The sequence below is a fragment of the Pseudophryne corroboree genome, chromosome 11 (genome assembly GCF_028390025.1).
Source record: "Pseudophryne corroboree isolate aPseCor3 chromosome 11, aPseCor3.hap2, whole genome shotgun sequence".
NCBI lineage: Eukaryota > Metazoa > Chordata > Amphibia > Anura > Myobatrachidae > Pseudophryne > Pseudophryne corroboree.
The window spans coordinates 41,860,588-41,875,689 of record NC_086454.1 but is presented as its reverse complement, the minus strand read 5'-3'; the positions used below and the strand labels follow the sequence as shown (position 1 = coordinate 41,875,689).

Sequence of the window (15,102 nt, the reverse complement as noted above, 5' to 3'; positions counted from 1 at the left end):
CATGCTAGAGCAACCTGCAGCCATTTGAAATGTTAGAACGGGTTTAGTATGAAATACCTAAATCAAAATCCTGACAACAATTGTCGGACAGTCAAAATACAGACAAAAAGTCGACACACGTCCTCAAATTTCTGTTTTATAGGTCGACCTGGACACCGTAGTGTTCCCTCTAGAAAATGTAGAAAGCAGGGCGTCGGACAGCGGGGGCGCATGTGCGCGCGGCCGAAAATGGGGCGTGGCCATGCAAATCAGGGGGCGAGGTCATGAAACGTCATTTAAGTGGGCGGTGTGGCCCGCAGATGTTATGACGGGGCGTGGGTGGCCGGCGGCGTCACTGTTGGGGGCGTGCCCAGCACCTACGGAGGTGCTGGGCTTTCCCCAAGCTCTCTCCCACAACGTTAATGGATGCCGTGTGCATGCGCATCTTTACACGCTGGGAGTGCAGGAAGCGGGCGGCTGTTTTAGCAGGGCGCCGCAGAAAGGGCAGGGTGGATTTTGCCCTTAAAAAATCGGGCAGGGCGCGGCGCCCTGCTAAAACAGCCTAGCGTGAACACGAACACCGTATAAGTCGGTTTCAATGAAAAACTCATGTTGACTTTTTGACCTGTCAACATTTTAAATGTCTGGATTTTGATCGTCGGTCAATGGTTGTCTGTATTTTGACCGTCTGTATTTTGATTGTAGGTAAATTGACTACATCCCGTTAGAACACTCGTTCAATGAGTTTGAAAAGCACTTTATGCAGAGATTTAGCAGTGATTTAACATGGGGCTTTCTTTTCTGTCCACTATGCACGTTGTTTGGTTTAGCGAGCAGCTCTCCTAAAAAGAGATTGAACAATTCATGCACTAAAGACGTTTTCTGAACTTGCAGATTACCAGAGATTAATGACTGTGGCAGAGACTATCACCGGCCTCATGTTTCCATACCAGTGGCAACACGTGTATGTTCCGATCCTCCCGGCTTCGCTGCTCCACTTCCTGGACGCTCCGGTGCCATATTTAATGGGTTTGCACTCCAACGGGCTGGATGACCGGTCTAAACTCGAGCTGCCGCAGGAGGTAGGGATGGGATTATGGGTCCGTGTGGTGTCACTACTATATGAGCGGGAATCGCTGGAATTTATGTCACGCAGCCATCATATGTCACCTGTTGGTGTGTCTGGGAAATACCATATATAGCTTTTCGGACCTTCTGTCTTCTTTCAGCTGGTCACGCTCTCTTCATACTCGGTAGGCTGCGATCAGAAGAATATAGGGGGTCATTCCGAGTTGAGCGCCCGCTGCCGTTTTGCGCAGCGAACAGGTTACTACTGCGCATGTGTATGCACCGCAATGCGTAGACGCGTCGTACGGGTACAAAGCGGATCGTTACTGGGCGATGGATTTAACGAACAATCCATTCGCACAGCCGATTGCAAGGAGATTAACAGGAAGCGGGCGTTTGTGGGTGTCGACTGACCGTTTTCAGGGAGTGTTTGGAAAAACGCAGGCGTGTACAGGCGTTTGCAGGGCGGGTGTCTGACGTCAATTCCGGGACCAAAAAGACTGAGTAAGTTCAGAGCTACTCAGAAACTGCAGAAAAACGTTTTCGTCCCGCTCGGCTGCACAGGCGATCGCACACTTGCAAAGCGAAAATACACTCCCCCGTGGGCGGCGACTATGCGTTTGTACGGGTGCTAAAAGTAGCTAGCGAGCGATCAACTCGGAATGACCCCCTTAGAGCGAATCAAACTCTAGAGCTAAGAGGAGAGAGCAGTACCTATGCTATGGGGTTAATGAGAGACAGGAATAGTTACAGGTCTAGGGAAAGACTTGTCATTTCTGTATATTATAGTGTACAGTCCATAGCCAAGTATGAAGGAAGTTGGGAAAGAATTGAGTAGTAAGGTGTGGGCAGGTAAATGTACAGTCACTATTCCAAGTTACCTTTTTATTATAGGAATATATGTTGTAATGGCGGGAATCTATCCTTTATACTGAGAACGTGCCACTACATATCACTGCTGCATTTGGGAAAATAGTATTAAGCCTGGAGAAGGGATAAAGCAGTGATAAGTGGAAGGTGAAAACGCACCAGTCAACCGTTACAGGTTTGAGAAATGACAGAAGCTGGTTGGCTTGTGCGTTATCCCTTGCACTTCTCACTTCTCCAGAGTTACTAGTCTCCAGACATAACAGTCCGCGCACAGCCATTACCGCACTGGATGGCGCAGCTCTCCTGGTCTTCAGTAGCAGTGACGCATTTCGCAGACCTGGGAGAACTTTGTTTTAACTCTCAAAAGAACCTTAAAATGCTATAAATGCTTAATGTTAGTGATAATTCTACGGTGATAACTTATTGAATATTATTTACAATGCATAGTTCTAAGGCCTGGAGCTCTGCCTCTAGTCCTGTTCCATCAGTACTGTATCCACAAACATGACCTGATTACTGTCTCAGAATGTGCATCGATCACCAGGTAGCAGATAATTATTGGGGTCATTCCGAGTTGATCGCTCGCTAGCAGTTTTTAGCAGCCGTGCAAACGCTATGCCACCGCCCACTGGGGAATGTATCTCAGCTTAGCAGAAGTACGAACGCATGTGCAGCCGAGCTCTGCAAAAACAGTTTGTGCAGTTTCTGAGTAGCTCTGAACCTACTCGGCGCTTGCGATCACTTCAGCCTATTCGGGTCCGGATTTGACGTCATACACCCGCCCAGCCACGCCTGCGTTTTTTCTGGCGTGCCTGCTTTTTTCCAAACACTCCCTGAAAACGGTCAGTTGACACCCAGAAACGCCCCTTTCCTGTCAATCTTCATGCGGCTGCCAATACGAAAGAAAACTTCGCTAGCCCCTGAGCACAACCACAAATGTCTTTGTACCCGTACATCGCGCGTGCGCATTGAGGGGCATACGAATGCGCGTAAATGCGTTTTTTTTGCCTGATCGCTGCGCTGCGAAAATCGGCAGCGAGCGATCAACTCGGAATGACCCCCTATATAACTGAAGGCGGCACCATTTTTGGAAATGTAGCTTTTTGGGTCCCAGGAATATGAGTTGGTGCTTTTATATTTTTATTGAATGAATGTTTGAGATGTTGTGTTGATCTCCTTTTCTCAGGGGTCCTGTTTACAAAGCATCTTGGTGTAACAGAATTCCCCTAATGTAATGGCTATAAGAGCGCAGTTTGTTCTATGGAAGCAGCTTACCCTGAGAAAGTGACCCAGAATTAGCTGCCCCGTATAATTCTGTGATTGTTCCTGGGCTGTCAATGATTCCTTGTCTATGGCGGTCACACACAGCCAGCCTTTCATGAGTCCTCATAAGCAGAGACCCTTATATCGCCGCCTGGCCTGGATCTTCCTGACCGGCTGACTGTCTTCTCCCTGTAAAACCTAAAAACTTAACCATGCTCTTTAATTGTGCAATAGACATTAAGAAAATGACGGCCTTCCTGCAGGTCTAATCCCTGATTCAAGACATGCTTTATCAGTGCTATTAGAAAAGTTGCCTTCTTGCCAAAGACCAACACTTTCACTTAAATGTGAAGGGCAAAATTGTTGCTTCATGTTCAAGAAATAATGAGATACTTTAGCAGTCCATATGTTGATGCCCATCCATTTGTTGGACTCGTTAATCATACAGGTTGCCTTTTACTTTGATGTGCTGTCAGGATGATGTTGGTCAGAGCCATGAAATTTATCCTTGTTTTGTTTTAAATGTTCTATTCTCAGGCCAATCTTTGCTTCGTGGACATAGACAACCACTTCATCGAGCTACCCGAAGATCTCCCTCAGTTCCCAAACAAGCTGGAGTTCATCCAGGAAGTGTCAGAGGTCCTGATGTCCTTTGGCATTCCTCCAGAGGGGAACTTGCACTGTAGTGAAAGCATCTCCAAGCTGAAGAGCATTAAGGCTGCGGATCTGGTGTCGGACAAGAAGAACGGGAACCTGGCCGGGTCACCCCTCAACTCATTTGAGCTTCTGAAAGAAAACGAGACCCTGGCACGTATACAGGCTCTAGTGAAGAGGACGGGAGTGAGCTTGGAGAAGGTCAGATTCACACTAGTATCTCTTCTGGTCCTTGAGGGACCATTGCCTTAGTGTTTCAAAAATTTTAGTTGGGAATAAGCTTCCAAGACTGTATTAACAGGGTTTAATATGCTAGTAAAAGTAGGTCGGAATAATATGTGCTCATCTGTTTTACTGAAGTTATTATTGTGGTATTTATAACTCTGGTTCCCCGATGTGTAAGTGTCCCATTTCTCTTCTAAAGGTGGAGGTTCGAGAAGAAACCACCAGTAAGAAAGACACAAAGTTTCAGTGCGATGAGGAGGAGCTCCTGGTTCACCAGTTGAACATCCACATCCGGGAAGTGTTTGCAAACCGTTTCACTCAGATGTTTGCCGACTACGAAGCATTTGTGATCCAGCCCAGCCAAGACAAGGAGTCCTGGTTCAGTAATCGCGAGCAGATGCAGAACTATGACAAGGTAAATACCATTACCAGGTGTGAGGGTGGCAGTCCCAGGACGGATGGTCACCCCACTTCAATGCATCTTGTCCATTCACATATATTACTATTTCAGGGACTCCTTGTGTTTCTGACTGAAACTCTCTAACGCAGGGATGTAGGTTTAGCTTTTTTCTCTCCATTAGATAATGTTGTTTAGGCGATCCCCGGTGTTGGGTAGCTCTAAGCAGGCTGTCAGGTGCAGGCCCGGCGACAGGGGGGGTCAAAGGGGACACCTATCCCGGGCCCCGACGTTCTGAGGGGCCCCAAGGTCCAGCGGCAGCATGGCATGGATTTAAATAATTACATAGATCACTGCATCGCGCCGGCCGCGACCCTGCCCGCTGTATAGCTAAAACTTCCTAGTGGCAAACCCCCCACTGCCCACCCCCAGCCCACCCCCAGGTCAGCTGTCCAGCACTCCGGCAGCCAGTCCCCATGTGCACTGATGTCACAATACTGCGTCTTCCTCCCCTCCTCTCCTACCCGCTTGCCCTGTCTGCTGTGAGGAGCAGCCAAGCAGGAGTGGGACTGCGACTAGGAAGACTGCCAGCCCAGCACGCAGACACACTGAGATAGGCTGGCTGGCAGCTTGTTGTGGGGACCCGGAGCCTGGTCTAGATAGCGGTGCGGTAGCTGTGTGTTGATGGTAAGTGTGCGCCCTCTGTTCTCCAGGAGTTTGGGGATTTGTGTTTGGTTGCATGTCAGATCAGTGAAGAAGTCTGTGGTGGCTGGTGCAGCTCAGCACAGACAGTGCAAGACTGCCTGGCCATTACAGTGAGTGTCAAATATTTTTCAATACATTTATTGGCACAGACAGGGAGGAATGTGTGGGTGTGAGGTCAAGGGGGATTGGGTGGGGGGGCCTGCAGAAATATCAGTGTACCGGGCCCCAAGATTTCTGTTGCCGGCCCTGGTCAGGTGACCAAGCCCACATAGCGAAACGCACTTCTTTCTTAATTATTCCTGCCAAGACGACCATGAGCCATCCAGCCGACACCATGACTCTTTCAAACGTACTTACAGGCACTTTTTCTTTCTTCTGGTAGTAAATATTCTCACCATGAGATGCATTTAACCCCTGCATTTTTCTTGATATCAGGGGATAGCAGAACAGCGCCTCATAAACTACCTCTCTAAGAGGCAGATGTACTAAAGCCCTGTACACACGGGGGAGATGTAGCACAGACCGCTCAGCGCACATCTCTCCCCCCGCTCAGCACTCTGCGCGATGTGTGCTGAGCGAGGGGAGGGGGCGCTCATTTCACCCAGCGGTGAAATGAGCGATCTCACTAGATTTGGCATGCATGCATGCCAAATCTAGAGCCGGCGAAGGCGACGCGCGGGACCGTGTATTGCTGTCGCCGGCACCCTACACACAATGGTGGTCATTCCGAGTTGTTCACTCGCTAGCAGTTTTTCTCTGACGTCCTAAGTGGATGCTGGGGACTCCCTCAGGACCATGGGGAATAGCGGCTCCGCAGGAGACAGGGCACAAAAGTAAAAGCTTTAGGATCAGGTGGTGTGCACTGGCTCCTCCCCCTATGACCCTCCTCCAAGCCTCAGTTAGATTTTTGTGCCCGGCCGAGAAGGGTGCAATCTAGGTGGCTCTCCTAAAGAGCTGCTTAGAGTAAAAGTTTTGTTAGGTTTTTTATTTTCAGTGAGTCCTGCTGGCAACAGGCTCACTGCATCGAGGGACTTAGGGGAGAGAAGTGAACTCACCTGCGTGCAGGATGGATTGGCTTCTTAGGCTACTGGACACCATTAGCTCCAGAGGGAGTCGGAACACAGGTCTCACCCTGGGGTTCGTCCCGGAGCCGCGCCGCCGACCCCCTTGCAGATGCCGAAAAGTGAAGAGGTCCAGAAACCGGCGGCAGAAGACTTTTCAGTCTTCATAAGGTAGCGCACAGCACTGCAGCTGTGCGCCATTGTTGTCAGCACACTTCATAGCAGCGGTCACTGAGGGTGCAGGGCGCTGGGGGGGGCGCCCTGGGCAGCAATGATAGTACCTTATTCTGGCTAAAAATGCATCACATATAGCCCCTGGGGGCTATATGGATGTATTTAACCCCTGCCAGGTCTCAGAAAAACGGGAGAAGAAGCCTGCCGAAAAGGGGGCGGGGCCTATTCTCCTCAGCACACAGCGCCATTTTCCCTCACAGAAATGCTGGTGGGAAGGCTCCCAGGCTCTCCCCTGCACTGCACTACAGAAACAGGGTTAAAACAGAGAGGGGGGGCACTTATTTGGCGATATGTATATATATAATAAAATGCTATAAGGGAAAAACACTTATATAAAGGTTGTCCCTGTATAATTATAGCGTTTTTGGTGTGTGCTGGCAAACTCTCCCTCTGTCTCCCCAAAGGGCTAGTGGGGTCCTGTCCTCTATCAGAGCATTCCCTGTGTGTGTGCTGTGTGTCGGTACGTGTGTGTCGACATGTATGAGGACGATGTTGGTGAGGAGGCGGAGCAATTGCCTGTAATGGTGATGTCACTCTCTAGGGAGTCGACACCGGAATGGATGGCTTATTTAAGGAATTACGTGATAATGTCAACACGCTGCAAGGTCGGTTGACGACATGAGACGGCCGGCAAACCAATTAGTACCTGTCCAGGCGTCTCAAACACCGTCAGGGGCGTTAAAACGTAATTTTACCTCAGTCGGTCGACACAGACACGGACACTGACTCCAGTGTCGACGGTGAAGAAACAAACGTATTTTCCTTTAGGGCCACACGTTACTTGTTAAGGGCAATGAAGGAGATGTTACATATTTCTGATACTACAAGTACCACAAAAAAGGGTATTATGTGGAGTGTGAAAAAACTACATGTGGTTTTTCCTGAATCAGATAAATTAAATGAAGTGTGTGATGATGCGTGGGTTTCCCCCGATAGAAAATTATTGGCAGTATACCCTTTCCCGCCAGAAGTTATGGCGCGTTGGGAAACACCCCTTAGGGTGGATAAGGCGCTCACACGCTTATCAAAACAAGTGGCGTTACCGTCTCCAGATACGGCCGCCCTCAAGGAGCCAACTGATAGGAGGCTGGAAAATATCCTAAAAAGTATATACACACATTACTGGTGTTATACTGCGACCAGCGATCGCCTCAGCCTGGATGGGCAGCGCTGGTGTGGCTTGGTCGGATTCCCTGACTGGAAATATTGATACCCTTGACAGGGACAGTATTTTATTGACTATAGAGCATTTAAAGGATGCATTTCTATATATGCGAGATGCACAGAGGGATATTTGCACTCTGGCATCAAGAGTAAGTGCGATGTCCATATCTGCCAGAAGATGTTTATGGACACGACAGTGGTCAGGTGATGCAGATTCCAAACGGCACATGGAAGTATTGCCGTATAAAGGGGAGGAGTTATTTGGGGTCGGTCCATCGGATCTGGTGGCCACGGCAACAGCTGGAAAATCCACCTTTTTACCCCAAGTCACATCTCAGCAGAAAAAGACATCGTCTTTTCAGCCTCAGTCCTTTCGTCCCCATAAGGGAAGAAGACTGCAGCAGGCAGCCCATTCCCAGGAACAGAAGCCTTCCACCGCTTCTGCCAAGTCCTCAGCATGACGCTGGGGCCGTACAAACAGGTGCGGTGGGGGGTCGTCTCAAGAGTTTCAGCACGCAGTGGGCTTACTCGCAAGTGGACCCCTGGATCCTACAAGTAGTATCCCAGGGGTACAGATTGGAAATTCGAGACGTCTCCCCCTCGCAGGTTCCTGAAGTTTGCTTTACTAACGTCTCCCTCCGACAGGGAGGCAGTATTGGAAACAATTCACAAGCTGTATTCCCAGCAGGTGATAATCAAAGTACCCCTCCTACAACAAGGAAAGGGGTATTATTCCACACTATATTGTGGTACTGAAGCCAGACGGCTCGGTGAGACCTATTCTAAATCTGAAATATTTGAACACTTACATACAAAGGTTCAAATCAAGATGGAAGTCACTCAGAGCAGTGATAGCGAACCAGAAAGAAGGGGACTATATGTGTCCCTGGACATCAAGGATGCTTACCTCCATGTCCCAATTTGCCCTTCTCACCAAGGGTACCTCAGGTTCGTGGTACAAAACTGTCACTATCAGTTTCAGACGCTGCCGTTTGGATTGTCCACGGCACCCCGGGTCTTTACCAAGGTAATGGCCGAAATGATGATTCTTCTTCAAAGAAAAGGCGTCTTAATTATCCCTTACTTGGACGATCTCCTGATAAGGGCAAGGTCCAGAGAACAGTTGGAGGTCGGAGTAGCACTATCTCAAGTAGTTCTACGACAGCACGGGTGGATTCTAAATATTCCAAAATCGCAGCTGTCTCCGACGACACGTCTGCTGTTCCTAGGGATGATTCTGGACACAGTCCAGAAAAAGGTGTTTCTCCCGGAGGAGAAAGCCAGGGAGTTATCCGAGCTAGTCAGGAACCTCCTAAAACCAGGCCAAGTGTCAGTGCATCAATGCACAAGGGTCCTGGGAAAAATGGTGGCTTCTTACGAAGCGATTCCATTCGGCAGATTCCACGCAAGAACTTTTCAGTGGGATCTGCTGGGAAAATGGTCCGGATCGCATCTTCAGATGCATCAGCGGATAACCCTGTCTCCAAGGACAAGGGTGTCTCTTCTGTGGTGGCTGCAGAGTGCTCATCTACTAAAGGGCCACAGATTCGGCATTCAGGACTGGGTCCTGGTGACCACGGATGCCAGCCTGAAAGGCTGGGGAGCAGTCACACAAGGAAAAAATTTCCAGGGAGTGTGATCAAGTCTGGAGACTTCTCTCCACATAAATATACTGGAGCTAAGAACAATTTACAATGCTCTAAGCTTAGCAAGACCTCTGCTTCAAGGTCAGCCGGTATTGATCCAGTGGGACAACATCACGGCAGTCGCCCACGTAAACAGACAGGGCGGCACAAGAAGCAGGAGGGCAATGGCAGAAACTGCAAGGATTCTTCGCTGGGCGGAAAATCATGTGATAGCACTGTCAGCAGTGTTCATTCCGGGAGTGGACAACTGGGAAGCAGACTTCCTCAGCACGACCTCCACCCGGGAGAGTGGGGACTTCATCGGGAAGTCCTCCACATGATTGTGAACCGTTGGGAAAGACCAAAGGTGGACATGATGGCGTCCCGCCTGAACAAAAAACTGGACAGGTATTGCGCCAGGTCAAGATACCCTCAGGCAATAGCTGTGGACGTTCTGGTAACACCGTGGGTGTACCAGTCGGTGTATGTGTTCCCTCCTCTGCTTCTCATACCTAAGGTACTGAGAATTATAAGACGTAGAGGAGTAAGAACTATACTCGTGGCTCCGGATTGGCCAAGAAGGACTTGGTACCCGGAACTTCAAGAGATGCTCACAGAGGACTCATGGCCTCTGCCGCTAAGAAGGGACTTGCTTCACCAAGTACCATGTCTGTTCCAAGACTTACCGCGGCTGCGTTTGACGGCATGGCGGTTGAACGCCGGATCCTAAGGGAAAAAGGCATTCCGGAAGAGGTCATTCCTACCCTGGTCAAAGCCAGGAAGGAGGTGACCGCACAACATTATCACCACATGTGGCGAAAATATGTTGCGTGGTGTGAGGCCAGGAAGGCCCCACGTAGAAATTTCAACTCGGTCGATTCCTGCATTTCCTGCAAACAGGAGTGTCTATGGGCCTCAAATTGGGGTCCATTAAGGTTCAAATTTCGGCCCTGTCGATTTTCTTCCAGAAAGAATTGGCTTCAGTTCCTGAAGTCCAGAAGTTTGTCAAGGGAGTACTGCATATACAACCCCCTTTTGTGCCTCCAGTGGCACTGTGGGATCTCAACGTAGTTCTGGGATTCCTCAAATCACATTGGTTTAAACCGCTCAAATCTGTGGATTTGAAATATCTCACATGGAAAGTGACCATGATGTTGGCCTTGGCCTCGGCCAGGCGAGTGTCAGAATTGGCGGCTTTGTCTCACAAAAGCCCATATCTGATTGTCCATTCGGACAGTGCAGAGCTGCGGACTCGTCCCCAGTTTCTCCCTAAGGTGGTGTCAGCGTTTCACCTGAACCAGCTTATTGTGGTACCTGCGGCTACTAGGGACTTGGAGGACTCCAAGTTGCTAGATGTTGTCAGGGCCCTGAAAATATAGGTTTCCAGGACGGCTGGAGTCAGGAAAACTGACTTGCTGTTATCCTGTATGCACCCAACAAACTGGGTGCTCTTGCTTCTAAGCAGACGATTGCTAGTTGGATGTGTAGTACAATTCAGCTTGCACATTCTGTGGCAGGTCTGCCACAGCCAAAATATGTAAATGCCCATTCCACAAGGAAGGTGGGCTCATCTTGGGCGGCTGCCCGAGGGGTCTCGGCTTTACAACTTTGCCGAGCTGCTACTTGGTCAGGGACACACCCTGGCTGAGGAGGACCTGGAGTTCTCTCACTCGGTGCTGCAGAGTCATCCGCACTCTCCCGCCCGTTTGGGAGCTTTGGTATAATCCCCATGGTCCTGACGGAGTCCCCAGCATCCACTTAGGACGTCAGAGAAAATAAGAATTTACTTACCGATAATTCTATTTCTCGTAGTCCGTAGTGGATGCTGGGCGCCCATCCCAAGTGCGGATTGTCTGCAATACTTGTACATAGTTATTGTTACAAAAATCGGGTTATTATTGTTGTGAGCCATCTTTTCATGCTGTTACCTGGGTTCAGATCACAGGTTGTACAGTGTGATTGGTGTGGCTGGTATGAGTCTTACCCGGGATTCAAAATCCTTCCTTATTGTGTACGCTCGTCCGGGCACAGTATCCTAACTGAGGCTTGGAGGAGGGTCATAGGGGGAGGAGCCAGTGCACACCACCTGATCCTAAAGCTTTATTTTTGTGCCCTGTCTCCTGCGGAGCCGCTATTCCCCATGGTCCTGAGGGAGTCCCCAGCATCCACTACGGACTACGAGAAATAGAATTATCGGTAAGTAAATTCTTATTTTAGCAGCCATGCAAACGCTATGCCGCCTCCCACTGGGAGTGTATTTTAGCTTAGCAGAAGTGCGAACGAAAGGATCACAGAGCGACGGCAAACTTTTTTTTGTGCAGTTTCAGAGTAGCTCCAAACCTACTCAGCGCTTGCGATGACTTCAGACTGTTCAGTTCCTGTTTTGACGTCACACACCCGCCCAGCATTCGTCCAGCCACGCCTGCGTTTTTCCTGGCACGCCTGCGTTTTTCCGAATACTCCATGAAAACTGTCAGTTGACACCCAGAAACGCCCACTTCATGTCAATCACTCTGCGGCCAGCAGTGCGACTGAAAAGCTTCACTAGACCCTGTGTGAAACTACATCGTTTGTTGCATAAGTACGACGCGCGTGCGCATTGCGCCGCATAGGCATGCGCAGAAGTGCCGTTTTTTTGCCTCATCGCTGCAGAGCGAACGAAAGCAGCTAGCGATCAACTCTGAATGACCCCCAATATTAGTCAGATTGCTTAGAATTTAACAGATCTCTGCGTGTGTACCCACCTTAAGCCTTGAAGTGAGAGAAAGTGGGAAGACGTAACGTACCACACACACAGCCTGTAACATGACCGTTAGGAGCTGATTGTTTGGCACTTTATCTCCAAAGTTTAGTACATCTCCCTCTAACAGCACTGGTTGCTTTTATTCTCTCATCTCTTCATGCTTTTGCTTTTACAACAGAAACATATACAGGTTGAGTATCCCTTATCCAAAATGCTTGGGACCAGAGGTATTTTGGATATCGGATTATTCCGTATTTTGGAATAATTGCATACCATAATGGGATATCATGGTGATGGGACCCAAGTCTAAGCACAGAATGCATTTATGGTTCATATACACATTATACACACAGCCTGAAGGTCATTTTAGCCAATATTTTTAACAACTTTGTGCATTAAACAAAGTGTGTGTACATTCACACAATTCATTTATGTTTCATATACACCTTATACACACAGCCTAAAGGTAATTTAATACAATATTTTTAATTATTTTGTGTATTAAACAAGGATTGAGTACATTGAGCCATCAGAAAACAAAGGTTTCACTATCTCAGTCTCACTCAAAAAATTCCGTATTTCGGAATATTTGGATATGGGATACTCAACCTGTAATACCATCTCAGTGTTGTACTTTTCTGTCTAAAGATTGATAATTTCATGCATGGAACTTTAATCTACCTTTGGGGTAGACCGAGTTGCAATTATCTGTATATCACTGACTGTGTATACACCCTTGAATTTAGCTGGGTACATATGAATCTGTTATTATGTGTGAATTAATCTACACGGTGTCTATTGCCTGTATACTGCTAAAGGGCCTTACAGCGGATTTGCCGCCGAGGTGCCCTACGGACGACCCGGGGAAGGGGGTGTGTATGACGTGGGGAGTGAAGTTTCTTCACTCTCCCCGTCACCCGGCCCCATAGCCCTGCATGCAAATATGGACAAGATTGTCCATATTGGGATTCATGTATAAACGACCCGCCACCAACAATGAACGAGCGTGGGGCCACGCATCGCTTATCGTTGTTGCATACACATTGAAAGATATGAACGATATCTCGTTCATTAATGAACGATATTGTTCATTTCTGCAGCAGGTTACATTGGTTTCCACAGGGAAACATCGGGGTGTAGAGTGGATCTTGATCCAGAGGCACCAACAGGCTAAAGCTTTAGAATGCATTGGGGGCCTCCTCTATAAACCCGCCTCCAGGCACTGTGAGCTCAGTTTCAGTTTGTGCTGCAGCAGCAGGTCACTTTACAGGAGGGCTGCACTGGGCAGCCCTGAAAAAGCTTTTTCTGACAGAAAATTTCTTCAGAACTGGGCTGTCAGCGCTGTATGTCAGGGTGACACTTCAGCACTGCAGCTCCATCACCTCCCAAGCGGCATTGCATACTCCCGCTGGCTCAGTTCCCGGGTACTTGTGGTGGAGACGCACTGGCTCTAGACACATGGTCGCAGTCACTCTCCTGGTTTGCGTGGCTACTACGGGAGGGGGTAAGAGTGTCCCCCAGGTGGGACCCGCCATTAAATCGTGTTCCGTCCGTGACCTAGGGAGACGGGTTACGGCGCTGGCGTGGACACTGTCACCGAGCAGGGACCCCACTAGACCACCAGGGCAATAGAGCACAGGTCGGGTGTACTAACGCCCCATTTAATAAGGCTCACTAGTACCTGGGGTGGACGTCCAGCATAGGGGAGCTGGCGCTTAACCTGTAGCCTCTCCCCGGCCCAGGGTGACATCTACTGCAGATTTTCCCAACCTGGAGCTGCCTCACACTCTCCCTCACTCCCTGACTGAGACCCTGGGCGCCATCTTATAAGCATAGTTGCGGCTAGTATCTGAGACTGAGGGCAAGGTCTCCCTTGTAAAGCCGCCTGTATACAGCGCTGTGACTTTACAAACACTTGAGTATTCTACATGTCTTTATACAGACAGCGTTGGTTAAGAAAAAGTGTACCTATTACAGAATATATTGTACGAGTATTTTGATATATACCCTCGGTCTAGGACCGTGTATGTATGTATGTATGTATGTATGTATGTATGTATGAGGGTTCTACATCTGATCAAACCTATTTTGGTGCATATTGGAACTGGGTTCTGCATCTGATCAAACCTAATTGGTGTATATTGGAATCTATACATGTCTGATTGAATATCCATCCTGTATGGTGATAATGTTATTGACATTATGAAATGGAGATAGCATTCTGTTTTATGAATACATTTTTAAATCATTGTGATTGTCTGTAATAGATTGTTAAGTCATTAGCGCCCTCAGATTTGTTGTGTGTGTGTGTGTGTGTATGTATGTATATATATATGTATGTATATATGTATATATATATATATATATATATATATATATATATATATATATATATATATATATATATATATATATATATATATATATATATATATATTATATTATAATCTGTACATATACTAGTCCAGTGCAGTTTTATGGTCATAATAATTATCTGCATTTCCTGTGATTGTGTGTGCCTGTATCTGCTGTGTGGTTTCACTTTGTGTTTCCCATCTATCACTATATTCTGTACCCTAAGGGACTAGGGGGGTCATTCCGAGTTGATCGCTAGCTGGCGTTGTTCGCAGCGCAGTGATCAGGCTAAAAATTGGCATTTCTGCGCATGGTGTGCAATGCGCACGCGCGTTGTACTTTCACAAAAGCCGACGTAGTTTCACACAAGGTCTAGCAACGCTTTTCAGTCGCACTGCTGACCGCAGAGTGATTGACAGGAAATGGGTGTTTCTGGGTGGTAACAGACCATTTTCAGGGAGTGTGTGTAAAAACGCAGGCGTGTCAGATACAAACGCGGCCGTGCCTGGCCGAACGCAGGCCGTGTTTGTGACGTCAAAACAGGAACTAAACAGTCTGAAGTGATCGCTAGCTAGGAGTAAGTCTCGAGCAACTCAGAAACTGCACTATCTTTTTTTGTAGCAGCGCTGCGATCCTTTCGTCCGTACTTCTGCTAAGCTAAGATACACTCCCTGAGGGCGGCGGCTTAGCGTTTGCACGGCTGCTAGAAGCAGCTAGCGAGTGAACAACTCGGAATGAGGGCCCAGGTGCGTCAGGGTC

At 48.3% G+C, this 15,102-nt stretch overlaps 1 protein-coding gene across 5 annotated transcripts in view; it reads left to right on the top strand.

The window, feature by feature from the left end:
• Positions 1 to 15,102, top strand: part of DENND5A (DENN domain containing 5A) — a 110,475-nt gene that overhangs the window by 29,133 nt on the left and 66,240 nt on the right. For all 5 annotated transcript variants that reach the window (XM_063944070.1, XM_063944071.1, XM_063944072.1 and 2 more), the window contains 3 exons: positions 874 to 1,061; positions 3,718 to 4,035; positions 4,259 to 4,474. In XM_063944070.1, coding sequence (XP_063800140.1) covers positions 874 to 1,061; positions 3,718 to 4,035; positions 4,259 to 4,474 — 722 coding nt within the window. The remainder of the gene's footprint in view (positions 1 to 873; positions 1,062 to 3,717; positions 4,036 to 4,258; positions 4,475 to 15,102) is intronic.